The sequence below is a fragment of the Belonocnema kinseyi genome, chromosome 10 (genome assembly GCF_010883055.1).
Source record: "Belonocnema kinseyi isolate 2016_QV_RU_SX_M_011 chromosome 10, B_treatae_v1, whole genome shotgun sequence".
Lineage (NCBI taxonomy): Eukaryota > Metazoa > Arthropoda > Insecta > Hymenoptera > Cynipidae > Belonocnema > Belonocnema kinseyi.
In genome coordinates this window covers 57,908,758-57,936,384 of record NC_046666.1, presented here as the reverse complement: position 1 = coordinate 57,936,384, position 27,627 = coordinate 57,908,758, and the positions used below count along the sequence as shown (strand labels likewise).

The window sequence follows — 27,627 nt, the reverse complement described above, 5'->3', positions numbered from 1 at the left end:
AATTTAAAATTTAGTTAACATTTTAACGCAGTATAAATTTTTTTTCAACTTTTTAATATTGATATTTTTTTTCAATCATTATATTTTTATTTTCTCAAAAAATTAAAAATTTGTTTTTTAATCGCTATCAAAAAACGATTTTGAAACCCCACGAAATTCTCATCTCAAAATTCTCAGTCGTTTTTCTCGGAATCATCTCATTTTTTTTACATCAAACTTTATTTACCCGTATTGGGAAACTTAACATCTCGATAGCATGATTTTTTAAAACTGTAAATTAAATTTTGTATGGCAATCCCAATTCCAAAGCTCGGGAGTAGATATTTGTTTTATCTTTAAATAGTGATTTCGATTTTATATAAAGTTTGTTCGCTCTTTTGAAAATTTTCCACTTTGTTATTTATCCAGTTCTGTGCTGCCACCCTTCAGTTATGTGTTTGTTAACAAAAAATGAAAACATGCTATGAAATTTAAAAGATTCAAGAACTTACAAGTAGGTTTTCTTTTGTAGAAAATGTGTTAACATGAATTCAAAACTAGAAATATGTGCTGCAGGATTTAAATGCAAATTTTAAATTGAAATCGAAACTAAAACTTAAAGAGTCAAATGAATGTCTACTTTTAAATCGAGAATTAGAATTCAAATGCTTAAAAGCGGAAATATTTCAATTATACCATTCACTTTTGATAAGACTTAACTCTGATTGTTTTTCTTCGAAAATTCTAATTCTCTTTGAAAATTTTATCAAATTACAATAAAAAATTAATTAATCAAACATTTACAATTTGTATTTAAATATTAATATAAACATGTTTGTTTCGAAATAATGTTGAAGATTAAAATTGTTTAAAAGTTAGTAACAATATAAATTTTTGAAAATAAATACATGATGTAATTTTCCAGAATGAATTTCTGGAATATTATGCAGGATACTCAATTCTGGAATCCCACTTTTACACACAATTTCTACGATCGGTCAACAGCAAAACCATTATGGTAGCAGGCAGACAGCTCCATTTTTTCTTGATAGAAAGTAATTGCATTAACAATGGAGGAAAAGTAGCGAGACTTAGAAATACTTACAACTTGAAATTGTTGAAATTTTCAATTTCACTAACCAAGTTTTTTTAGTTTTCCTTCGTAATTTTATAAATCTATTATTCCTTTTTCGACAAAAAGACTGTTTCAAATATCAGAGTTGCCACGGCTTTAGACCTAATTTATGATTTAAATTAGTATACAGATATAACGTTTACATTCAAAAAGAAAAGGAGTAATTCCAATTTATTAAAAATTTTATCAAAACTATATTTAGAAACATCACCTTTAACTTTTCTGAAAATTTGTTTAAATGTAACGGTTCGTCTAAAACAAAACAACAATATACGGGTTTTATCCAAATTTTTCGAATTTAAAATATAAAAAATCTTTCGAAATTACGGGGCAACTTTGAAAATCTGCACAACAATCATTTGTATTCAAACTAAATTAATTCACTTAAAGGAATATAAAGCATCATCCAATCCACTTCCGACTACTCATAACCTCATTATCAATCACAAACAATTTCAAATACAAATATCTTTCATTCAATATAATTTATTAATTAACTCTTCCAAGGTTGCACAGACAATTAACAAAAAATCTAACAAAGGACGATTCACGAAAGGAAAATATCAAAGGACCTTCATGAAAATTGTTTTTAAAAAAACCCTACAAAAACTGATAAACATTAGCGAAGGAAAATATTTTCTGGGTAACACTAGCATAACAGAAACCATGCGTAAATTTGTTAGAAATCGTGTTAATGGTGGACAAAAGCCAATGGCTGTGCAACACCATTAGCTCATTATGAAACGCGAGCTGCAAGTCAAGGACAGATTTTTGTTAAGAGGAACTGAGTTAGCGAAATGCAATAAAAAAACAACGGATTTTACCGTCTTATCAATAATGTAGTTCTGGGAACTGGAAGACTTGCGTGTCGAAAAGCAGGGCAATTTTGGGCCAATGATCAACTTGAGAGGCGGATGTGGTGGCGGTGATGCCTTTAGTATCTCTATTTCCTGTGAAAAATCTGATCTAAGTTTGCAAGCGCGTTTAGCTTTCTGTCTGCCTGTACGCTTTTATCTCAGAGAAAATTTTCTCCGGGTCCAGCAATCGAATATAATTTTCAGAAGAGAGATTCCATGCCAAACTTAAAAAAACCACATAGTAATCTTGAGGATTTTCTGTATACATAAATGTAGACAACTTCATTCGCATTGACTGTAAAAAGTGAAATTTAAATGTAAAATCTTTCGTGGAAAACCTTCATTTCAAGGAGTAATGGAGAATTTATTGCTTTTGCACATTTTAAAACATTTTAAATAGAGAAACTGCCCTTTACTGCATGCGTTATAAAATTTTGCCAATTTTTCGTTTGTAAAAAATGAATCAAATATTTTTCGAGAAATATGAAGAAAATTTGTATTACCTTAAATCTTTTTAAAAGCCTTAAATAGCCCTAAAACTTTATTTCCGAATTTTCAAAAATCTACATTTTGTTGAAAATATTTGAAATCTTTTCAAACTGTAAATAATGTGCTCAAAGCTTCTTAATATCTTTTAAAATTATTTGAACTATGTCGCGAATTTGTTTAAAATTTTTAATATTCCTAGGAATGTTAAGAAACTTTTGTTATCATTTTGAAAACCTTTCACAATTCTTAAAAAGTTAGCCATTTTTTGTTTGTTGAAAATCTGCAAAAATATACATTTTATTATAAATTATTTGAAATCATTTCAATGTGCATATGAATTTTGTTTATTTCAAAATTTCTAAATCTCTTCAATTTTCTCGAATTTCTTTGAAATTAGTGTTCAGTTATTATTCATACACTAAAATTAAAACAGTTTACTAATACATTTTTTTTTATATATAACATTCACAATTGTAACATTCAATTTTTAATTTAGCACTTAGAAATTATAACGATACAAGGCTGCCTGTTTCTATCTATTCAGTTTCAAGCCATTTACTTTTGAAACTGATTTATAATTGCTCGTCTTAAATTAACAGTCTAATGTTGCTGATTATTAAATTTTTTTTTAATTTCAATTTGAATGGGTTAAAAATTAATATTTTAGACTGAAGCAATATTTGAATAGAATTTGCAATTCAATAAAAGTGTTTAATTATGAATCTACTAATTTGAAATTATTTAAAAATTGAAAGCATGCAGTTTATAAAGTTTTAATCGGACGTTTACATTTTTGAACTACTAAAACTACTAAAACTACTTTTAAATGGTTAAGTCTTCAAAGCTGCATTTTAATATTTCACAGAAGATGAATTTTTAACCAAGAAGATTATTTTCTGTCATAAAAGAGAAACTTTCAACATAAGACATGAGTTTGAAATTTAAAAATATAATTTTTGAAACAAAAATTTAAAAATTTAAACTTTCAACTAAGCAGTTGAATTTTATACCAAAAAAGACTCTTTCTCAACGAAAACTGCAATAGTTGATATTTCAAACAAAACATTTTTTCATTTTAAACCAAAAACAGTTTAATTTAACCAAAAAACGAAACTTTTACAAAATAGTACAATCCTCACAATTATTAAAAAGATAAAAATTTTTGTTTGTTCAAAATCTGAAAAAATTTACATTTTACTCTAAATTATTTGAAATCATTTCAAGGTTTCACTGAATTTAGAATTTTCCAAAACTCCTGAATATCTCTTCCATTTTCTCGATTTTTTTCTATCAGTCTTCAGTTATTACTTATAAATCAAAATTAAACAATTTTACTATTACATTACATTTTTTAAATAGAAAAACCACAATTGTAACGTTCAAAGTTTAAATTTAGATCTCAAATTTGAATGATTCTATTCTTTCTGTTTCAAAAAATTCAGTTCTAAATTATTTTGTTTTGAAACTTTACTTTATAATTGTTCATTTTATATAAACAGTCTAATGTTTCTGATATTAAAAAATTGTTATTTTCTTTTATTAAATAATTTCAAATCGAATATTTTAGACTGAAACAATATTTGAATAGAATATGAAGCTTAATAAAATCATTTAATAGGGAATTTATTAATTTTAAGGTATTTTAAAACTGAAAATAATTTATAATGTATAAATCTTAGGTTTACATTAATATGTGCAAATTATTTCATGCTGAACGGATTTATAATGATATTGTACAATCAATTACTGTTCACTTTTGATTACTTAAATTAAAATTTAATTTTAGATCCGCCAGTGATTAATTAATTTATATTTATACAAAACGTAAGATTTAATTTTTGTAACAAATTCAGGGAAAGGAAAAGTTAAAAATAAGAAAACACAGTACAAAATCTATGAAACCACAGCAAGTACGATTTGTTATTGAAAAGAACAGTTTAGATTATACAAAAATGTAATATATCAAAAATAAAGAATGGGTTATTTCAGTGATTGCGCTTTTAAAAATTATCCATGACATTTTTTTCATTGTGGAAGATCCAATTATTGATAATATATCTAACTTTGGAAAAAATTATTTTAAAAAGTAATATGAGTAAGCTAAAGGCAGTGATTTATACTGAAAATTTAGGACAGATGAAAATTTTTGTATTACTTCAGGGTTCGCAAACATTTTTAACGGTCTATAAAATTGAAAAAATTAGAACAATAAAGCTAAACATTTTTCCATTTGTAGTAAAAATAAAATAAACTGCAAATTAGAGCAATCAAAATGGAATTCATGAGTTTTAAAATTTTGAAATGGAAGTTTAAAAGTTTCTTAATAAAAAATTTTGCATTCAATAGCTCAATAATTTTAAATAAAATGTAGATAAACTGTAGAATTTATAATTTTTAACATTTAAAAACTAATGAGTTCAAAGATGCAGATTGAATTCTAAAAATATAAATCCACATTAGCATTTTCAGTGCTCTTAATTATAGAATCAATGAACTTTAAAATTTTACAAATAATATTATTTTAAAGAATTTTAAACTAGAAACGTTAAAAATTGAAAAATTAAAATGTCTCTTTAACTGAGCATTTTTTAAATTAGAAGTTAAATTATTTTCATTTTAAATAGTTTAAACATCCTTGAAAAGTTTCAAAATCTTAAGAAACCTAGAAGTTGTTTTAAATTTATTCATATTTGAAATTATTAAAATTTTTTTTTTAGAATTTCCGAATATCTTGAAATAAATCGAAATTTTCCTACAATTTTTCCTCCAAATTAGAAAAAAAAAATTCTTGAAATATTCCAGATTCTTTTTGAACAACTTTGGAAATCTTTAAGAATATTTTCTTAAAATAATTTTCAAAATGAAAAATTATTTTTAGTTTCCCTAGGAATCATTAGATAATTGCTTTTACTCTTTTGAAGAATTTCATAATTCATGAAAAGTTTCTACATTTTTTTATCTGAAAAATTTTACATTATTTAAATCAGGCTGTGGGTACTTGCGCCGAAATTTCGGTATTAATAGCCGAATTTTGTCAGTACACACTTCATTTAAATTATTTGAAATAATTTAAAGTTTTAAATTAATTTTAAATCTTTAAAAAAAATTTAATAATTCTTAAAATTACTCACATTTTTTTTACAAATAATAAGTGTTCAATTGTTATTTATACATCAAAATCCAAAAATTTCACGTACAAATTAAATATTTTTTTAAAATAAAAATAAAAATTGTTCACGTTAAAAATTTTTTAAAACCCCTCGAAATTTGAACGATTCAAGGCTTTCTATGTCGAACAATTAAGTTTAAGATTGTTTACTTTCAAATATTTGGTTTCAATTCAATCTTTTTAAATGAACAGTCAAATATTGCAAAAAATTGAATAATTATTATTTTTCCTAACAAAAAAATTGATATTGAATGGATTGAAAATGGAATCAAATGGGAATAAAAAATTGTCATCACTGACTGCATTTTAAAATTCTTTAAATTAAAAAAAATTCAAAATGGAAAATTTTTAAAGTAGAAGATTTTCGAATGACGCATTGTCAAAAAATAAATTCACTGTCATTTCCCTCTTTTTCCCGATATCAAAAAATTCTCGGTTCAGCGTCTAACCTGTACTTTTCGGGATTTTGCACTCGTCTCACCCACCCTTACTGCCACGAATTTTAAAATTGGCAAAAATAACAAAAAAGCTTTAACTCTCCAAACCAAATTGTTCCTCCAGACTATTTTGCAGTTTATTATTCTTTTCTATAGGTATTAATCTGAATTAAAAATCGTAACGAACATATAAAAGTACGAACATCATTAATCATGTCTCGTTTTAACCTTGCTATTATGTCTAATTAAATACCGTTTTTATAATTTAGACCTGGAATCCCTCACAAATAAAATCTCGACTTACCTCGTTGTCCAGAACATTGGCTATCACTTCGACAAGCATAGCACCGCAACCTCCAGTCTTATCCGATCCACAAGTCTCCACCAACAACTCCGATTGAATATAGTGAACCATTTTCCGAATGAGACTCAAGCTCGCTTTTCTCACGCTCGGCAGCATCGTCGACTGAAATGTGGAGCAAAACACTGGCAAGAGTCTCTTCAAATAAACAGGAGCCATTTCCGGATCGCCTTTTGGTTCCGTGTATTCCTCGGCTTCAGTTTCTGCCTTCCGACTGTCTTGATTCGGCGGCAGCATCCATTCACCTGGCGACTGAAGTATGGCAGCGACTTCCCGATGTCCCTCGTCAATTCGCTCGCGCGCCTTATCCAATGGTGTTTTTCCATCTTCGTCCCTAAGATCGGGATTCGCTCCATGCCTCAGCAAAACTTTGGCAATAGCGGGTCTTCCGAAGCAAGCCGCATAGTGCAAGCTGGATGATCGCTGGCCTTTATTGACATCCGCGCCCCGGTCGCAGAGAAACTCGACCATTTCTTGAGTTCCGAAGGCTGAGGCCCAGTTCAGCAAAGTTTGGCCAACGTCGTCCATAAAGTTGACTTCAATTCCTCCGGAGTCGATGGCTTCTATCAAGGCGTCGGTGTCTTTCGAGCGGATGCAGTCGATCAACTGCCGGTGTGACTTTTCCCCGGCACTGTCGAGGTGTCGCAGTCGTGGCAGAAGTGGACCTGAAGGACCTCCGCTGTTGCTTCGCCCCAAGGCTGATCTGCCTTCGAAGAGAAGGACGAGGAGGAGATCAACAAGTCGCATAGAATCGAGCGCGCATCTCTCGTCGCCCTTGAGCGCTTTTTCTATCGCGTCTGGTAATTCTGATCGAAGCAGGTCGTGTGTTATTGAAGGCGAACCTCTGCAGAGAGTTGACAGTAGGCTGATTATTGTGGAGACTGAAGCGCAGGATTTGGGCTCTGCTGCTGCAATTGTCGTGCTTGTGGTGTTTGGAGGCGGGGTTTTTGGATTCCCGGACGATGTTGAGACTGATGTGTTTGGTCCGGCTGCATTTGATAACCTGCAGATTTCATAGAGAATACGATTACGAGGAATTTTTTATTGAGATTTCAGGGTGTCTAGTCGAATCCTAGAAGAAAATTCCCTGACAATTCCAAGTTTTTTCCAGATATCTCAAGTTTTCTTTTCAATTAAGAATACGAAAAACATAGAAATTCAATTCTTGAATTTAACTAAAAAAGAACTAAAAAAGATCAGTTATTCAACCGGAAATGGAAAAGTTTAAACTTTCAGTTAAAATAATCAATTTTCAAGCAAGAAAATTTTAATCAAGGTGATGAATTTTTGATTGAACTGATGAATCTTCAACTGCAATTGATGAATTTTAAATGTAAAAAATTAATTTTTAACAAAAGAGTTGAAATTTCAACCAAGTAGTTTTATTTTCAACAAAAAATATAGATTTCAAATTAAGTGATTAATAGTTAATTGAAATACTTGAATTGTCAACGAAAAAAATGAATTTTAAAGCAAGAAGATTAATTTTCACGCAAGAAGATTAATTTTTAAATAAGAATATAAATTTTCAAACAAGAACAGGGTGTCTACTCAAATCCTGGAAGAAAATTCCCTGACAATTCCAGATTTTTTTCAGGTATCTAAAGTTATTTCCCGGTATAATTTTTCACAGTACGGAGCCGTTTATCACCATGTTTTTTAAAAATATTTTAAGGATTCAATTAATATGTTACATTGAGGATGCGTTGACAACTTATATTACAAGATGTTCTTAAATGTATAAGCACCATCGATTAATTAAACAATAAAGTTACAATAAAAAAATCAACTTTTCAACAAAAAGTTGAATTTCGAACTAAAAAATATCAGTTTTCAACTAAAAATCAAATAGTTAAATTTTTTATTTAAATCATTTTCCACCAGAAAAAGCAAATTTTCAACCAAACTGACGCATACGCAATTAAAATGATAAATCATGGACTGAAATAGACCAATTTTAAACCAAAAAGATTATATTTTAACAAAAGAGTTTAAATTCCCACAAAGCAGTTTTATTTCCAACGATAAAAATGAATTTTGAAACAAGATTAATTTTCCATAGAAAAAAACAAACGATTTTTCAACAAAATTCATGATTTTTTAACGAAATAGTTGAATCTTGAATTAAAAAATAAAACTTTTTAACCAAATAGTTTAATTTAAAACTAAAAAACATCCGTTTTTATCCAAAAATAAAATTGTTAGATTTTAAGTCAAAAAAAATTAATTTTCAACAAAATAGTTGAATTTTCAACTAAAGTGATGAATTTTCATTATCTTCAACTATAATGATGAATCTTGAACAGAAATAGGGACATTTGAAACCAAAAAGATGAATTTTACACTATAATTATAGAATATTAAACTGGATTAGTTGAATTTTCAACCAAAATTATAAATTTACAAATAAAATTATCAATCTTTGATTCAACTGATTCAACTTAAATGATGAATCTTTAACTGTAATAGTTGACTTTTTAACATAAAAGATATCATTTTCAACCAAATAGATGAATTTTGAACTTTAAAATATCAATTTTCAACCTAAATGATTAATTTTCAACTGAAATAGTTGAATTTTAAACCAAAGATGAATTTTTAACCAAGAAAGTTAATTTCTACCAAAAAATCCAATTTTGAACAAAAAAATATAATTTTTGAAAAAAATTGAAGTTAAATTTTCAGTAAAAAAAACTGAAGTTAAATTTTCAGTAAAAAATTAGGATAAGCTAAAGAGGTGATTTTTTAAATAACGTGATGGAATATTCAACTGGAATAATTACATTTTCAGTTAGAAAAAAAATTACAAAAATAAAACAATTTTCAACAAAATAGTTAAAGTTTCAACTGTAATAATTAAAGTCTCAGTAAAAAATTAACTTTTAGCCAAGAAAAAGACGAATTTTTAACAAAACATCTCAGTTTTTCATTAAATAAATGAATATTCTATTAGAATAATTAACCTTAAAAGAATAGTTTAATTCAAACAAAAAATACGACTTTTCAAAATGAGTTGAATTTTTAACTATGAAAGATTTTTCTGCCAATAACAAAAAGCAAATATTTCCAACAAATTGGTAAATTTCCAACAAAATACATGCAGTTTCTATGACACACTTGAATTTTCATGTAAGAATGATCTATTTTTAACCAAAAATAGAATAGTTAAATTTTCAGTTCAAAAAAATAATTTCAAACAGAAAAAAAACGAGTTTTCACTAAAATAGTTGAATACAGTAATATAAAGCTATTTTTACAAATTAAAAATCATTGCTATTAAATATATCGGTGCAAATTTAATTATTTTTTTAATCGTGTTGAAACTCTTGAAATTAATTGAGTTTTTGTCTAATATTATCTTATCTTAAAAAATTCCAAAAATCTTTTTAAAAAAATTGTTTGAAACTTTTGCATAACTTGAGAACGTTTCTGCTTAAATTGTAGTAAGTAATCAATTAAATTGTCTTTAATTATAGTTAAATTTAAAACTTTTCTAGATTAAAAATAATATTTTTATATTACACCTGAAATCTTTAAACAAAATTAACTCTTCAAATATTTCTGAATTATTTAAAAGTTTCTATTTTTTTTCATTCTTCAAAACCAGTCTTTCCTTATAATCTAATTGTTCTTATCTCATTGAATATTATAAAATCATTCACAAGCAAAATCTTCTCTTTTATCGCTAATAAACAACATTTTGCTCCATTTCGATATTTTTTCCATGAAAAAGGCTTTTTTTTTTTAACAACGACGCTTGTTTAAAAAACCGTTTCAAAATATTAAAATAGATTATTGTATGTGCATTATTTTATTCCGGCTTCTTCCTGGTTTCAACAATTTTCCGAAGATCTTCTCCTCTTACTTTATTTGATAAATTCACAGGATGATACTCAAAACCCGTAAAAAAGTTCCCTGACAATTCAAGGTTTTTTTCAAGTATCATTTTTCATAGTACGGAACCGTTCAAGTATTTCGAATTTTTTAAAACAATCCAGTCGGATCATGTATACAATTTTACGAATTTATTGCAAATAATGTTTTTTTCAGTCTTTTAAATACTTGAATGTGTAAAAACAGTACTATTAATATGTAAAATTAAATAACTGTTTTTTAACTTGAAAAACTAACCGATTCAATTAATATGTTTAATTTAGAAAGGTTTGAAATAAAAGATACTCATAAAATAATTAATCATTACTAGCATTCATCCCAGACGTCCACGAATTTGAATAACAAAAGAAATTTTTATTTTCTCTTTCTATGCTTAAAATTCAGTTAAATTTTTAAATTATATGATGAATATTCAATAAAAATAGTTGAATTTTAAATTTAATACATAAATCTTCAATTAAAAAGATGAATTTTCATCTATAAAATAAAGTTAAATTTTCAGTTGAAAAAATTAATTCTAAACAATACATAAAAAAACGAATTTTCAACAAAATAGTTAAAGTTTCAACAAAATACTTCAATTTTTCACACGAAAAGATTAATTCTCAACGAAAAATAAAATAGTCGATATTTTAACAAAAAAAAAAAAAAACTTAATTTCAAATAAAGCAATTGAATTCAACGTAAAAATACAAATTTTCAACCAAGAAATATTTTTCAGTCAAATGAGAGAACATTTTTTTTATCAAACTGTTGAATTTTTAAGCAAATAAATAAATTTCCAAACAAGAAGATTAATTTTTAATAAAAAAGGATGAATCTTCAACCAAAGATTTGAAATTTCAAAAAGGAAGATAAATTTTAAATCCAAAATTGAACTGTTAAATTTTCTGTTAAAAATTTTTTTTAACAGTGAAGATAAAAAACGGATTTTCAAGAAAATGGTTATATTTTTAACCAAAGTGAAGAATTTTCAACTAGCATGATAAATGTCCAACAGAAATGGTTTCATTTAAAACAAAATACATGAATTTTCATCTAAAGAAGATAAATTTCAACAAAATAGTTAAATTTTCAACTAAGATTATGAATTTTCAACAAAAAGGGTGACTTTTCAACAAAATAGTTGAATCCTCCCACAGAAAAGATTGATTTTTAACAAAACCGTTGCGTTTTTAACTAAAAAGGATAAAATGTCTACTAAAACAGACGAATTTTTCAATTTAAATACGAACTTTCAATAATAAGTGTTAATTTTCTTCCAAGACAGATTTTTCACAAGAAAGAGAAAAAATGCAAACCAAATTGTTGAATTTTCAAGCTAAAAAACGTATTTTCCATAAAAACAATTCAATTCTCAACAAGAAAATATCAATTTTCAACAACAAAAATTTAACTTTTAAACAAATAAATTAATTTCTACCACAATAGTTGAATTTTTAACCCAAAACGACAAGCTCTCAACAGATTAGTTAAATCTAGTTATATAAGGCTACTTTTACAAAAAAATTAACATTGTTATTTAATTTTATATTACGAATTTAAAAAAATTAAGCATATTCTCGGAAGAATTCCCTGACATTAAAAAAAATCCCTGACATTTACAGGTTTTTCCAGGTATATAAAAATTCCCTAGTCTTATATTATTTTTGGGTTTTGTTCTAGAATGCTTCAGAAACAATTTCCAAGTAAATTTAAAATAATACTTAGAGCAATTTTTTATTTTTTATTGTTTTAACGTCATTTTTTAATAGTTATTTGAAAAAAGGATTTATTTTCGAAATAAGTTATGTTTAAAGTACAAAAATGATATTTATTATTCTTTTTAACCCTTATCACTTATACGTCTGAAAAATGACATATTACTCACATGGGGTCAAATTGACCCCAGCTGACTTGAAATGTTCTGATATTGATTGTATAAATGTTTTCAACTATAACATTCACAGACGCTATTTAATACGTAGAAATTAGATTCTGATAGTTTCTTTTTAATTAAAATTATTTTGAGGTTTATACAAAAATTCTTAAAATCCAATTCAAATTTGAGTCAGAAGTTGATGTTGGGTTCATTCTGACCCCATGCAAGTGATGAGGGTTAATATAAATCTTGAATAATAAGTGTATTTTTACATTATTATTATTAATGTACCAACATATGTAAATTTATGTAAAAATACACTTATTTTATAAGATTTATATTAAAAATAATAATTAATATGATTTTTTTACTCTACACAAAACTTATTTATTATTTTATTTAATTTCGAAATAAGTTATGTTTAAAGTACAAAAATTATATTTATTATTTTTTTAAATCTTGTATTGTATTTGTTACATAAAAATGCAAAAATACAAATACAAGGTTAAAGAAAGTAATGATAATTTTTGCAATAATTTAATAAAGGCTGTACGTGTACAAGAATATAATATTACATTAAAAATTGTGTAGAAATACACTCATTATACAAGATTTATATTAAAAAGAATATTAAATATCATTTTTGTACTTTATAAACATAACTTATTTCGAAAATAAATCCATTTTTTCAAATTACTTAAAAAATTGACATTAAAAAAAGCAAAAATAAAAAACGGCTCGAAGAATTATTTTAATTTTTGTTTTTGGAAATTGTTTCTCAAGCATTTTAGAACGAAGCCCAAAAATAATTTAAAGTTCGTTCAGGCACACCGTGTACCCTGATTTAGCAATAAAAACATACCTGTAGAGCAATTCGGAAACCAGTCCATTGCTAGCGAGAGGTGCAGGATCAGTACCCCGTCGAGAAAATCTGTCTGCTAGTGAAGCGAAGCAACGAAGTGCGCCATCTGCTACATGAGCATCCTCATGCCTAAGAAGAGTCGAGAGAGCTTCGACACAATCAGGCAGAGTCTTATCTTGAGGTTCAACTTTTCCGCAAAGGCGTGAGACTACAGCCATTGCGGAATGTAGCGTGTCACGATGAACTCGCGCTCCATTCTCTCGAATAAAGCACAAAGCACATGGAAGACCTCCGGCTTCGAAAACTGCACCTGCTTCTCTGGCGCAGACCAGTTCTAAAACCTGAAAATTAGTTTGATATTGTCAGCATCTAAGCTCAAAGAGACAAAAAATTAACGAATTCAAAGTGGAATCTTGAATTTCAAACTTTTAAAATTAAAGTTAGAAAGTTTTTCAATTCAAAAATTGTGTATTCAAATGCTCAAAAATTTACACGTACCAAATGGACGTTACTAACAATTTTCAATTAAACAATGTTAAATGGAATGCAAATAAATTGCAAAATTTAGAACTTTGATCAATTATAAAGTTCAAAGATTCAGATTAAGTTCCAAAAATATAAATATACGTTAACATTTTCAAAATCCTAAATTAAAGAAAACTTAAAAATTTTCAAAATTATAGTATTTTACGCAACTTTAACCTGGACACATTAAAAATTCAAAACTATTTTTTTTAACTTAACAGTTCTTAAATTATTTTCATTTTATATAGTCTAGGCATCCTTTAAAAGCTTTAAAATTTTATTTCAAAATCTTGAGAAATCTAGAAGTGGTTTAAAATTTTTTTTCAAAATGAATTGAATTTTTTTCTCTAACTTTTAGAAAATCCTGCAAATTAAAAAAAAAATAATTTGAATTTATAAATAACAATAGAACACTTATTATCTGTGAAAATATTAGAGTAATTTTAAGAGATATTTAGAAGTTTCAAAAAGATTCTAATTAAATTTAGAACTTGAAATTAATTAAAATACTTACAGCCAAATTTAAAATAAAATGTAGATTTTTGCAGATTTCAAAAAAAAAATTTAGAATTTTTTAAAGAATTATAAAAGAATTCAAAAGAACAAAAAAATTCCTTAAGATTGTTAGGAAGATTGAAAACGATTTTTCACTTTGAAAAATTATGGAAGATTTTAAAGATTTTTTTTAATTTGCAGGATTTTCTACAAATAATAAGTGTTCAATTGTTATTTATGCGTCAAAATTTTACAATTTCACTTATAAATCAAACACTTTTTAAATAGAATAATTAAAATTGTAACGCTAAAAGTTTAAAACTTCTTCGAAAATCGAAAGATTCAAAGCTTTCTATGTCAAATAATTCAGTTTAAAATTGTGTTCTTTTAAATATTTGGTTTCAATTTACTCGTCTTAAATGAACAGCGAAATATTGCAAGAACATTAAAAAACATTGATTATGAAGGAAGTTATTGAAAATTTAAGAAAACATTTAAATATACACTTTTCTTGCAATATCTGCTTGAAAAATAGACAAATAGGCTTCATCCTGGGCTCATTTTTTACATAATTTTGAGAGGATTTAATCCTTTAAAGCGAAAAAATTTTAGCTCTAACATATTTTAATTTAAGAGAACTTAATCAAACATAAAAAAAGAAGTGTTTTAAAACTATTGGTCTGTACTGTACATTTTACTCTAAATGATTTGAAATTATTTCAAGGTTTCAATGAATTTTGAATTTTTTCAAATCTTCTAAATAACTCCTTAAAATTCTCGATTTTTTTTTATAAATTAGCGTTCAGTAAATATTTATACATCAAAATTCAACAATTTTACTTGAAAATTAAATATTTTTAAATAGAACACTTAAAATTCTGCAGCTCAAAGTTTAATTTTTTTGTTTAGTTTTGAATATTTGATTTACAATTACTGATTTTAAATGAACAGTAAAATATTTCTTAATATTAGGCAATTGTTCCTTTGCCTGATTAAAAATTAAAAACTTTAGCCTAAAAAATATTAAAAATTTAATAAAAGCCTTTAATTACAAATATATTATTTTGAAGCTATGTTTAAATGGAAAATAATTTAAACAGTTTCAATCCGTCGTTTATGTCTGCAAAACTACTAAGAATTTCCAATTGATACTGTTTAATTTTAGCGTAGTAATATGAAAATTCTTAAATTATAAACAAATTCCGAATCGTCTTGCAAAAGGTGTCTAGCGATTCTTAGGAACAAAATTCAAGGTCTTCTCCATGTTTTCCAGGTCAAGAAATCAAAATTTTCCAGGTCTTCTTTTTTACATGAAATAATGAAATAAACATTTGTCACACATGTAAAAAATGAGTCATTTAATTTTTTATTGGCCAACAATTTCTAAAGAAAGCCGAATCGCAAATAAACAAATTCTTAATTTTTTGCGAACATGAGTCGTCTTTCTGAAATCTTTAGGAATATCTTTAACCCTTTATAATGTGTTTGAAATCATTGAAATTTTTGTGTAGTATTACAAACCTTAGTGAAAGCTTGAAATTTCGGTAAAATCTTTTGAGAAATCTTTTGGCATTTTCAAAGCTTTTGTAAAATTTTTTAAATTCTTGAAATCACTGAAATCTTTGTGAACTCTTTCTTTAATCATTGTTTGCGAAATCTTTTGTGTTTGGTTAAATAAATTGAAGTCTTTTGAAATCTCCTCAAATGTGTTGAAACCTTATGAAATAGCTTAAAATCTTTTAAATGTTTTGAAATTCTTGAAATCCTTATGAATTATTTAAAGAAATTGTGAAATCTTCTCTAAGTCTTTTGTATTCGTATGAAATCACTGGAATATTTGTGAAATATTTATGAAATTTGTTGTAGTCGTTTAAAAATACTGGAATATTTGAAAACTTTAAAAAATTTTGATATCGTTTAAAATATTTGAAATGTTTTTAAATATTTGAAATGTTTTTAAATCTTTGAAATATTTTTGAAATGTTTCTTTAATCTTTGTAATCGTTTGAAATCAGGTGTACTTTTTGAAATCTTTGAAATCCTCGTATTGTTTTGAAATCTTTATGAATTTTTTATCAAATCTTTAAAATTTTTGTGAAATCTTTTGACATCTCCTAAAAAATTTTAAAGTTATTTAAAATCTTTGAAATGTTTTAAAATCTTTTGAAAGTTTTAAAATCTTTCTGCAATGTTCGAAATCTTAGTGAAACCTTTGCGAATTCGTTGGAATTATTTAAACTATTATTACAAATCTTAGTGAAATCTTTTGATATCTCCTAAAAAATTGTGGAATTGTTTAAAATCTTTTGAATATTTTGAAATCTTAGAAATGTGGTTTAATATACCCTTTTTAAAATCTTTAAACTTTTTTGTAAGTATTAAAATCTTTATGAAATGTTCGAAATCTTTGGGGAGTTTTCGTGAAAACTTTTTAATCTAGTGTACACGCCTTTTTTGAATGTTTGAAATCCTTGAAATATTTGTGAAATCTTTTGAGATGTTTATAAAATCTTTCTTTGAATCTTTGTTTGGAAAATCTTTTGTATTCGTTGAAGTTATTGAATTATTTGAAATATTTTGAGATCTTCTAAAATGTTTTAAAACCTCTTGAAATCGTTTCAAATTTTGTAAATCTGGTGTAATGTACCCTTTTTCAAATCTTTGAAATCTTTAAAGTTTTAAAATGTTTGTGAAATTTCTGTGAAATCTTGATTGAAATCTTTATTGAAATCTGGCGTGCGCGCCTTTTTTAATCGTTAACATCCGTGAAACCTTCATGAAACGTTGAAGATATTTAAAATATTTTGAAATGTTTGAAATATTTTGAAATCTTTAGAAATATAAAAATAGAGTGCTCAACTCCTCGAAAAATCCGCTGTATGGTCATGGCTTATTCTAATTCTGAAACTGAATTAACATCGAAATTTTAAACTGATAATTTTTATAATTTCTAAGTTAAACACCTCCACAAAAAATGCTTTGAAATATCTTTATTTATTCTGTAATGAACAAAAGATAAATTATAACTTGACGAATAAAAACATTTTCTGCAGCAAGATTTTTTCTAAACATGATGTTTCTTTCATAATAGGCTAAAAGATTTAAATTACTCTTCGCATTTCGATAAAGTTACTATTAAAAAAAGAATAATTATTATTCAAGGTTTTCGTGAACAAATCAAGGAGATGACCAGGTTTTCAAGGTTTAAAAAAATTGAAGGAGAGTTCCAGGTTTTCAAGGTCACTAGACACCCTGTTGTAAAATCAATGACTATTCACTTATTAATCCTTAACGTATAGTTCAATGTTGAAAAAGGGATTATAATTTATATTCACAGTGGACAAACTAAAATGTTTTTAAAACTGCATTTTAAAATTTTTTTAATGGAAAATGTACGCTTGAAAATTAAAATCTAAAATTGAAAAATTGGAAGTAAAAATTTTCGAATAACGAATTGTAAACTGAATAATATCATTATATAAAAATATAACAATTCAGCTATTTAAAAAAAAAAAAAAAACTGTTATAGTCAAACTTGGACAGATTTTTTTTCTAAATATTTGTAACATTCCCGGTCACAAAATAAAATCAACGTTATTTCCCGGTCTAGAGGCCACCCTAAAAATAGTCCAATTAACTTCGACTTCAGTTTACCGAAAGTTGCCGAACTTTAACTGACTTTTCGTGATCAGCTCTAAATTTTCTGACTCTCTGGATTCCTCTGAATTCTAGCAAACCTGTATTGGTTCTTCAAGAAAATAATATGTACTGTCATATTTGCTCACTTTTATACATTGTTCTGCGAGATCTCGACTAGCTCTGGAACCGAGCGCGGCTCCCGAAAGACGACTGCAAATGGCCTTGATGGCACCCTCCATGGCAACCACTCGTCTGGTGCATTCCGCGGAGACATCGAGATAGTAGGTAATAGCACGAGCGGTAACTTCGAGTACGCTGTCTGGTGCATGCTCATCCAAAAATATTCTGCATAAAGCGGGTAGAAACGTCCGAGGTGGGCAACTGAAAACAAATCATTGTTTAATTATTGATCAAGGAAAATAAAATCTAAGTACATTAATGTCGACTCAAATCCTGGGAAAATTTTCCCTTATAATTCAAGGTATCTCTAGATTTTAACAGACATAATTTTTCTTCTACGGAGCCACTCACGTATTGAGTGTTTTTTTTTTTAAGCAATCGACCCTGAATCTCTCAAAGAATTACATAATACACTTAAATAACCCAAATTTATTATACATCCGTGAATGATTGAATTGTATTTACTTAACATAAAAAAGACCGGGATATGTATAAAGTTTCGTCATTTTATTATAAACAATATTTTTTTCAGATCTTGCAAATATCTAAATGTGTAAAAATGTTACTATACATGTGTAATTAAAAAAAAAAAGATATTTTGAGGCAGTTTACAGATATTTAATTAATATTTTTAAATGCATTAATTATCAACGCCGAATAATTAAAGAAATAAATGACACTAAAAACACACTTAATGATTTCCTAAATTTGTTCCCAAGGTTCATGAATTTTAATAATAATTCTAATTGTATTTTATATTCAGGCTTAAACTTCAGTGCATATTTAACCAGGAATGTTTTTCAGGTGTGCCGACACTATGAATTAGGTATTCAAAATTCTAAATGTTCTAAACTAAAAGTTTTCCAATACGATGTAAACAAATTTGAAACATTTCTAATATGTGGGCGTCTGCATAAAAAGGACCCTTATAGTCGGTACAAGCCATAAGGGTTCTTTTCATGCGGACGCCCGCCTGATAAGTGATAAAAACTTCAAAATTAAATAAATATTTTCAAAATGTTCAAAATGATACCAGTTGAACATAGTTATTTTTTAAATCGTGAAAAATGATTTTTTAAATTAATTATATTTATTTTATTTATATACTAATTAAATTGATTAAAAATAAACGAAATCGTGAAAAATGGCATATTAAGTATATTTCAAATTTTGTAATAAACATTTCGAATTGGAAGTCTTCTAAATCGAAAAAGTCTAAATTTAAAGGATTAAACATTATAAAGTATTTCCAAATAAAAAAAGCCATGATTATTTACAACCCAAAAAGCTTAAAATAAATAAATTTCAAAAAAAATGTTTTAAAATTGTACAATTTAATTTCAAATTGAAAACCATAATAGTTTAAGAATTAAAAATTTGGTAAATTCCAAATCGGATAATTTTAAATCTAAAACTTCAAATGGAAAGATAAGATAGTAAGTAGAACATTTTTAATTAAAAGTTTTGAAATTACAAGATCTTGAAATTAAGAATATTTAAAATTAAAGCTTTATGAATCCACGAAAATGATCAATTTCATTATAAACTTCTTATTATATATTATAATATTTATATTATACTCACTACATTTAATAATTATTATTATATTATATATTATTTCATTATAAACTATAAATATTTCAAAATTTAAAAACAATTCTGAAAAAAAAAATTAAAACCTGTACAATTAATTAAAAGAATTAGAACTAGGCATCTAAAACTTTGAATTTTAAGAAAATGTTCCAAACTGAATTCGTAAGGTTTTAAAAATGGAAAACTTGAAAATTCGGCTCATTTAGATGCAAGGCTACAAACGTAAAATATTTTCAATTTAAAAAAAGCCTCCTATTGGCTTAGAGTGTGCTTGTCACTGAGAGCTTTGAAATTCGAGTATCTTGAAATTTGAAGGCCTGTAATTTCGAGAGCTTTGAATATTGAAGACTTTCTAATTGTGTTGCTCGATAATGGTGGTCCTTATTGTTAGAAATTTTAAAACGTGTCTAATATAAAGGCTTTCGCATTTCAGCACTAAAAATTTGAAAAACTTTCTTAATGAAGTGCTTTAACATTTTTGGCTATAAATTTGGCGAGTTATGACAGGTTGTCTCCTAATTTTAACTCACCAAGTTGCCAGTTGTAAATGTGAAATCTTCTCTTGCATACGCATATCTACGGTTCATTATTTTGGTATTCTAATTGGTAAATAATTGCTAGATATAATTCTTAATGTTTTTGATATTAGCGATTGATTAATAATTAATTATTGAAGAGGAATTACAAAAGACTATGTTTAATCGTTTATTATGAAAGTTTAATTATAATTACATCTGTTTATAACATAGATATTGTAAAATTCACCCAGTAATAAAATTAAAAATATTTATAATTATATAAATATTTATATTGATAATTTATAAATGCAATAAATCTTCAATAATCAATTGCTAATACATTTTTGTATGTCTTTTCAAGGTTGCAATTAGTTTTCAATCTTATTAAAATTACTAAATATTTTCTAATCTTACTCGAATTTCCTCTAGAATTTTTTAAACTTGTAAAATTGAAATTTTTTCTTTAAATATCTTATATTCTTTTTCAAAATTTCAGGAATTTTGTATATCTACATATATCAAAGAAATTTTAGAAACTTCTAAATATCTTTTGAAATATTTTAGTTTTCCTACTATTTTTTTTAATCCTGTCAAAGAATTAAAAATATCTTAAAATCTTCAAGATTCTTTTTTGATCTATTTTGAAATCTTATTGTCGGTATAGATAATTTTTTGTCATCGGTACCTTGAGCGTATGCACCTCGTAAATATATTCTATGTTTTTGTACATAATTTTATTTTTCTCGTCTGTTTAAAAGTGTGCAAAAGTTTACAAATTAGTGTGATAGCAAAATGTTTACAACAGAAGTAATACACATTATTAAATAATTCATTTATAATTAAACTTTTTTCGTTTATCAGTAATTTTTAGACACATTTAAAAATCAATTTTATCATGAAAGGAAACGACTTATTTGAAAATTTTGATTTACAAAATTGATAGTGCCGACCATTCGTAATCTTCATCACAAGATAAACAAACTGAAAACATTCACTAAGTCTTGTTCATGTAGTGTCGCAACCACTTAGGTTTTCGACAGCAATTTATGCGAGATCTCAAGACTAAAACTTTGCATGAAAAAGATAAAAATTCTCTTATCACGATAATTAAACATCATGACACTGCTGAAAACTTTAAATTTTATTCCCGGGTCGAATTTATGTTCCTACATAAGATATTTCGTTGAAAATTCGTACTTTTGGCTTGAAAATTTAACAATTTGATTGAAATTTTGTTTCTTGCTTGATTACAAAATTGTGTTGGTTAAAAATTTAACTATTTTGTTGAACAATCGCTTTTGTGATTCTAAAATTAATTTCTTTTTGCAGAAATTTAATTTTCAAATTGAATTAAAATTTTATGCAAATTTTTTTTGTCTGGTTAAAAGTTCACTTGTCTCGGTTAAAAATTTAATAATCTAAACTATTTGGTCGAAAGTTGAACTACTTTCTTGAAAATTCATTGCTTTAAGATAAAGATTCATTTTTTTAAGTTAAAAATTCAATTCTTTGGATGGAAATTAAATTATTTTGTTGAATTTTTTTTTCGGTTCAAAGTTCATTTATTTAAATGAAAACTTGACTATTTAATTTTTGGTAGAAAATTTATCATTTTTAGTAGAAAATTTACGTATTTTGTTTCCAACTCGTCTTCTTGGGTAGAAACTTAATTTTTTGGTTAACAATGCAACTGCTTTGTTGAAAATTAATCTGATTTAGTTAAGGATTCAAGCCTTGTTCAAAATTCGTCTTTATTGACAAAATTAAACTTTTTTTATTTTAAATTAAAATATTTCTTGGTTGAAATATCAACTGTTATATTTTTTATTGAAAACAAATATTTTTAGGTTGAACATTCATTTCTTTGATTACAAAAAATTAAACTACTATACAAAAATTACTATTTTGTTGAAAATACAAATTTTGGTTGAAAGTTAACTTTTTTTGTTAAAAATTCATATTTTCCGGTTGAAAAATGATCAGTTTTGCAGAATTTGTTTTTATTAAAATATATTATTTTTTATTGAAAATTGAACTATTTGAGTAAAAATATATGTAACTTGTCGAAAATCCGCTTTGTATTGATGAAAATTAATCTTCTTGGTTGAAAATGTAACTGTTAAATTGATTGTTTCAAATCATTTTCATTCATTTCTTTTTTGTACGAAAAATCTTTCGGGGTTAATATTTTTATTGTTCTTAAAAATTCATCTCTTTTGGTAGAAATATTATCTTTTCTTGTTAAAAATGCAATTGCTTGGTTAAAAATTATTATGGCTAAGAATTCAACTATTTTGTTGAAAAATAGTTCTCTTTGGTTTAATTCAACTTTTTTTTTTTAATAAAAATATTTTCTTGAATAAAATATCAATCACATATTACATTTTTTGAAGATTTATATTTTTTATTCAAAGCTCAACTACTACGTTAATTCATAAGAAACAGTTAGACCCCCGCCCCCCAATTTTCAACGTTATTTTTGGATGACCCCTAAATAAATTCACGAACAAAATACATTCGGCAAAAATTACGAAATATAGAGGGGGTGCGGTAAAAATTATGTGTCCTAACAAAGGGGGGCTAAGTAGTTGAGATTTTCATAAAACTTAACGTAATTTATGCACATCCTACATGAATACGTAAACTATAAAATCTGTGAATTTAATGTATTAATTTCAAGTGATTTTCAGTCGAATGTTTTTAACTTACAATAAAAAGAAACAAAATAAAATTGCCTCAGCTAGGCGAATAAAATATTTAAAGTGTGTTATACCTTTCAAAGCAGCGATCGACATTATCGGACATCAGAAGCAGCATGCACAGTTGTTCCAGTGCAATTAGCTGCATGTCCCTCTCATCACCTTGTCCCATACTTAGCCACTCCAGTAACGTTTCCGGATCCACGTCCGCCATCTTAATACAAAAATCAACAAGAACTTAAATACCTGAAATGTCCATCCACTCACAAATCATAAAAATCAAGACAGAATTTTTAGAAGAGAGTGTATAGATGTACCGAAAAAATGCGGCTATTCGTACCGAAATTTCGGTAAAAATTGCCTCTTTTTCAGCTCCCGCTATTTATACCGAAAAAATCCGGCTATTTTTACCGAAATTTTGGTACAAGTAGCCACAGCCTTTTTAGAACGTTAATCAAATCAATTTAATCCAGTTTCAATCAAAGGAGAAGACGCCGGCCAGACTAACTGCAATCCATCAAATATTTGCATCATCTTCTTATTGTATCTTTTAAACATAAAAGAATCTAGATTTTCATAACCAATTTTTGTGTGACTAGTTTATAAGCTGGATTAAAATATACTTTGCCTATATTTTCTTTACTCTTTGTATTTGAAACACTCTATTCGATAGAGGCAATACTTAACTACAGCAGATTAATTAAGTCCCCATTCTGAATCATTAAAGTAAGGCCAACGAGAAAAAAAAATCCTTAAGAGTATCAACATTTTCTCTACAAATGCAATTGTTTCCAAAGGAATAATCTCTTGACTATGTGTCAAAATAAAATACAATAAATAGATACAAAAATTCTGACAGTGACTAGAAATTCTCTAGGTTTAGAACGTGGGAAAATGCTATAGTAGGATAACTTCATCGAAAATATATTAAAACTTATTAATAAGTATATAAATAAATATTCCGATCTCTATTTTCTTTTATTCTCATTACAAAAAACCTTCTGTTTTTTTTCTCTTGTTTTTAGCACTTTTTTATCCGATGTTAAAAAATTAGAAACAAGGGAACTATTACAGTTTTTAAATACTAAATTAAATCCACTTCATATTTTTTTAAGCGCTATTAAAAATAGGTAGTCAAACACGATGAGCTTCAACAATCTTCATCCTAAAAGTTTTTGAAATAATGTTTATTTACAGATAGCATCTTTCTGACAATTTATAAGTAGTTCAAAGACAAATTTAAAATATTGGAGAAACTTCAATATAAAAAAAAAATACTCAAACATTTTTTTCAAATTTTTAAAAGTTTTTTTTAGTATTACGTCAAACAAGATAATTCAATGAAAATTAAGCGAACCACTTTTTTATATAACTCATTCTACAGTTTTTTGATAAGTAAACATATATTTTTGTAAATATAAAACTGAATTGCATCTATTCGATAAAGAGCTCAATATTTTTTTATCTTTAAATATTGAAAACGTTTTAAAATTGTCGAAAAATAATAAACAATAAAGAAAAGTTAAATGCAAAAACGCTTTAATAACTTTATTGACAAAATAACATTATCTGATATACAGAAACATCTGTAAAGCAAACACTTTTTAATTTATCCAATTGCTTTATAGAATTTATTTACTCAGTTTTTAATTTGAAATAACATTTCCTAAATAATAATATAAGAAATGCAAGAAAAAAAACTTTAATTAAACTTATTTAAAAAAGTGCTCAATACTTTTTACGTTTAAATACTTTAAACGTTTAAAAGCTGTCCAAAATTAATCAAAAATAAAGAAAAGTTGAGTGCAAAAACCACCATAAACCGCACAGTTTTCAATCTATCCAATTCTTTTACAAATGTGATAGAAAATAAGGAAAAGTGAAATACAAAAACGCTTTAATAACCTTAATGAGAAAAAACCATTTCCTGCTGCAAAAAACTCCATAAAGCGTTAGATTTAAATTAATCCAATTATTCTAAAATAATTTTTTATTTAGTTTTTAATGCAGAATTTGCACTTTACTTTTAAACAATATTTTAAAACAGGTAAAAAATGTTTTCCCTAAAATTTGAAGTTTATCAAATTTTTTAATTTATTTTCGTTTTGAGTATAAATCACTTCAAAATTATTAGAAAGTAGGGGGGTCCTTTCTAGAGTAGATAATGCCCCCTACCATGCCTAATATATGTAAAACAATTAATTTATTTAAAATTCAAGAAACTATAGATGCTAATCAATCAAAATTAAAACTAATGATTGTTCTCTTAATTGAGCTCTTGATTAATGATTATCCACTTACGGTGATTTCCCCTATTCTGAAAAGAAAATTCGAATGCGAGAAAGTTCCGGGTGAAAATGAGAATAAAGTAGAATAAATTTATGTGTTTGGAAGTTCTGCATATTCAGATGAAGTCTGTATATAGTTGTCCTTTAAACTTGAATTATTGTTAAAATATTGCTTCATTTAGAATGCAAATAATTTGGACCTTGAAAAGCGCATAATGTCTTTTTTATTTGTAGCTCAATAGAAAGTTTAGTAGAGTTTTGCAATAATAGATATAAACAATAGGGGTTTTCTTCTTTTTTTACTGTCGAAACAGAGCAAAGTTATGTCAAATTTAAGATTGATTTTAAATATGTATTTGAATTAAATACAAACTTGTACGTTTCAAAATGTACTAAAGTGGCACTTTGACCTCAATAATTGGGATCAAAATAATAACATAAATAATTCTCTTGAACTATTTTTTCTATACCACTAATAACAATGCGATTATTTCATGCAATCATTCGAAATCTGAAAGCACACAAAGTATGACTCATACAATTAATTTTCCTAATGAGACACTGATAAAAGTACGAAAAAATCGGAATATCCCCTTAAACATTTTCGAAACACTGTCTAATAAATATAGAATTGTCTGAAGATAAAAACAAAGTAAATTTTCAAAAATAACAGGCACACAGGAACTTCAAACAAAGTACAAACAAATGCAAATACCAAAGATACACATTTATATATAGAAAATTCTGATTTAAAAAAAAATAATCACAATGTGCAATACGAACTGAAATGTTCTCTCTAGAGTGAAACTAAATAATAATTAAAAAAAAATAACAATCCCCAGACTAATATTTACAAAACTTTCACCTCACTGATAATTTTTTTTTCTAACGGATTTTTTATACAGAAAAACTGACAAAGGAACTCACCTTTTTGCGTTGCTGGCACTTTTTCAGCAGAGCTCAGACTTCAGTTCTGAAAAGGATGAAGGCACTTAGTTTCGTAAAATCGCTTGGAGAAATCACATTTTAATCGAGTGAGGATCGACCATTAATTTCCCACGAGGCAGGAAAAGACGAATCGGGATAAGTCAAGAGGAAAAACTAGGAAACGCTTTGTCACAACTGGTCTCCGGGAAAATGACATTGAATGCAAAACACGAAAACTGCGTTGAATTCTTGTTAAGGATGACGACGAACTTGTGCAAGCTTCGAAAATCTTAAAAGTGACACATGCTTGGGAAGAGACACATACCTACAAGCAGAGTGTTTCATTCTTCGTGGGGTCAAGTCGCCATCCTGTTTCTCCTTTCTCGAGACCGTCGTTTTCACTGACGATAACCAAACGCGAAAACCGAGTCACGAGCTTGATTTTTAGAGCATCGACGAACAACAAAACGCTCTTGCGAGCAACAGAAATACCTTTTTTCCTACTATTAACTATTCTATCAGAAGTGCTTTGCCATTTACTGTGACGTCCGGACTTCGGAGCACTTCGCTCGGTGTGGTGAGTGATGTTTCACACGAAAGCCAAAGATGTTTCCATGAGAAACTTCAGCGACGATGACATTTCCGGGTCCCGGGAGCCAATCAGAAACTAAGTGGATTTTGAATTTTGGGCGGGAAAATGAATTTTAGGTGAATTATAAAAGTTAACTATATTTTGGGTCTTTTTCGGAAGAAATTCGTAATATGATTAAATTAAAGTATTAAATTTTCTAGCATATGATCGCTATGATTAGAGTTATTCCAATTTATTTCACTAGAATTGACTTGAATGTCAATGAAACGTTTCACGGAAAAATTGAAAGTTTCATGAAACAATAAAACGTTTCATTAAACCAAAGTTTCAGAAACGTTCAAAAGTTTCACAATATATTTTACTCAATTTGAAAAGCTTAAAATTTCTAACATTCTCAACTAAAATAATGAATTTCTATTTTTAAAAATTAGCTTTTAACCAAGTAGTTAATCTTTTGGTTAAATATTTTATATTTAAAAAAAAATTATATTTAAAATCAAAGATAGATTAATTCAACAAAAAAAGATTTAAATGAGGCTTCAAATTTATACCAGTGATTAAATTCTAGCTATGAATTAGGAATTTTTACTCATAAATGAGTTGTGTTTACTAATTGCATTTTTAAACAAAAAATACTAGGTTCCTACCAAAAAAGATGAATTTTCAAACCAAAAGGACGAATATTGAACTAAAAATTTGAATTTGCAACTAAAAACAATGCTTCAGTCAAGAAATGACAAAAGTTGCAAGTAAGCTGATACATTTTTAAGCCAAAAAACGAGTTTTAGGGATCGTTCATAAACTACTTAACACGTTTGTATGTTATTTAAATGAAGGAAAAGCATAAAATTCCCTTGAGTTAAAAACGATAAAATGATATTCAAAAAAACAAAACAGTAACGTAGAATATGGACAATCCTTTATACAAAACAGTCTAATTTTCTACCCAAATATATGAATTTTTTAAAAAAATGTTAAGTTTCAATTTAAGCCAAGAGGATTAATTTTCTACCCAAAGCGATAAATTTTTAACCAATAAATATGAAGTTTCTGTGGATAGATAAATTTTCAAATAAAAAAATATTTGCTGGTCAAGAAAGTAAAACAAATTCTACCTAATTGCTGAG

General features: G+C 26.5%; 1 protein-coding gene across 8 annotated transcripts in view; it reads right to left on the bottom strand.

Annotated features, from left to right (window-relative positions):
• LOC117181725 (E3 ubiquitin-protein ligase HECTD1) overlaps positions 1–26,479 on the bottom strand; it is an 88,753-nt gene extending 62,274 nt beyond the window's left edge. For 5 of the 8 annotated variants that reach the window (XM_033374672.1, XM_033374674.1, XM_033374676.1 and 2 more), the window contains exons 1-7: positions 26,234–26,479; positions 25,909–25,954; positions 22,768–22,907; positions 17,850–18,084; positions 13,045–13,385; positions 6,371–7,430; positions 1,939–2,064 (exon numbers count right to left, since the gene is read on the bottom strand). In XM_033374672.1, the coding sequence (XP_033230563.1) occupies positions 1,939–2,064; positions 6,371–7,430; positions 13,045–13,385; positions 17,850–18,084; positions 22,768–22,907 (1,902 nt within the window). In that variant the 5' untranslated portion in view covers positions 25,909–25,954; positions 26,234–26,479. The remainder of the gene's footprint in view (positions 1–1,938; positions 2,065–6,370; positions 7,431–13,044; positions 13,386–17,849; positions 18,085–22,767; positions 22,908–25,908; positions 25,955–26,233) is intronic. The other 3 variants (XM_033374678.1, XM_033374679.1, XM_033374673.1) reach the window with 2 other exon arrangements.
• Between the last annotated feature and the right edge of the window lie 1,148 nt (positions 26,480–27,627).